Here is a 1197-nt window from a genome sequence, read left to right on the forward strand (position 1 = left end):
ATATATATATATACATTCTTATATATATCAAGACATTTACACTTGGGTTTTGCTCCAGTGAGTATAAGCAAGTACCTGGATATCACTCGCTACGTGTTTCTCATATAGGTCCACGTCCTCACCGCCCCAGCCTGCCAGGTCCAGCCGAAAACCTCCCACCGCCCTGTAGTCTACACCAAACATGCACGCCATGCCAAAGCCATAGTGCAGCCACATGCCTGCGTGGCAAAGACACGGGATGTTAGCAATATTCAATAGTTTGCATGCGTGTGATACTTGAAAGAGTGATATATCGGCTTGCTCGGTTGCTTTGTCAGACATTCTATGACAACAATGAATTCGAAGAAGTTGTATTAAAATTGTGTATGCTGTTGTGAAATCGAATATTTTTAATCAACAAGTGCATGACCAGTTACGTATTCATATCAAAAGAAATCAAAGAAAAATGCCCTACAAGTACAACAAAAGCCAAATAATACTCGAACTCGCATAGACCAGCACCTAGAGCAAGCGTATTTGAAACGACAGCAATAATGAGATTTTACTGAATCTAGATGGGGCCACTGCACTAGCCTGGGTAGGTAGCTCGATCTCAGAGTTTGCTCTACGCACCGGTGTACTTGTTGATGTCTAGCAGGTCCTTGGTGTACTTTTCTGGCGAGTAAGCTTTAACGATGTCCGGATTGTACTGGCTGAACACTACAGGGTAGTAGACCTGCCGTCCTGAAACACAAGTAGAGAACATTGATGTCGCTCTCTCTCTCTCTCTCTCTCTCTCTCTCTCTCGCTCTCGCTCTCTTACTCTGTCTCTCTCTGTCTCTTTCTCTCTCTCTCTCTGTATCTCTATCTATCCTTGCTGTCACTCCTTGCTCTCTCTTTCTCAGTCTCGGTCTTGCTCTCTCTTTCTCAGTCTCGTTCTCGCACTCTCCCTCTCTCAGTCTCGTTCTCGCTCTCTCTCTCTACCTCTATTTCTCTCCCTTTATATACATTTTCTTCTTGATGACCTACCAACTTTTACTGTGTTGTCCTAAAAACTTTGATTAATCTCAGGGCAAAACTTGTTCGCCCTTCAAAATTCCACCCAATCCAACTGGTCGATTACCAAGACAATAAATCGTCTTTTCTGTAATAAATGTTTGGGGTTGTGCCACTTGAATTTGCGGTTAACAACCATGAAAAAAATATATAAAATAATAT

The 1197-nt window shown here is 42.6% G+C and overlaps 1 protein-coding gene across 1 annotated transcript in view; it reads right to left on the reverse strand.

Moving 5' to 3' along the window:
- Positions 1-1197, reverse strand: part of LOC106813914 (chondroitin sulfate N-acetylgalactosaminyltransferase 2-like) — a 10013-nt gene that overhangs the window by 3263 nt on the left and 5553 nt on the right. The window contains exons 4-5 of the mRNA XM_014818158.1: positions 613-723; positions 76-218 (exon numbers count right to left, since the gene is read on the reverse strand). Of these exons, the coding sequence (XP_014673644.1) occupies positions 76-218; positions 613-723 (254 nt within the window). The remainder of the gene's footprint in view (positions 1-75; positions 219-612; positions 724-1197) is intronic.

Source organism: Priapulus caudatus, unplaced genomic scaffold, assembly GCF_000485595.1.
Source record: "Priapulus caudatus unplaced genomic scaffold, Priapulus_caudatus-5.0.1 Scaffold844, whole genome shotgun sequence".
Classification (NCBI taxonomy): Eukaryota; Metazoa; Priapulida; class Priapulimorpha; order Priapulimorphida; family Priapulidae; genus Priapulus; species Priapulus caudatus.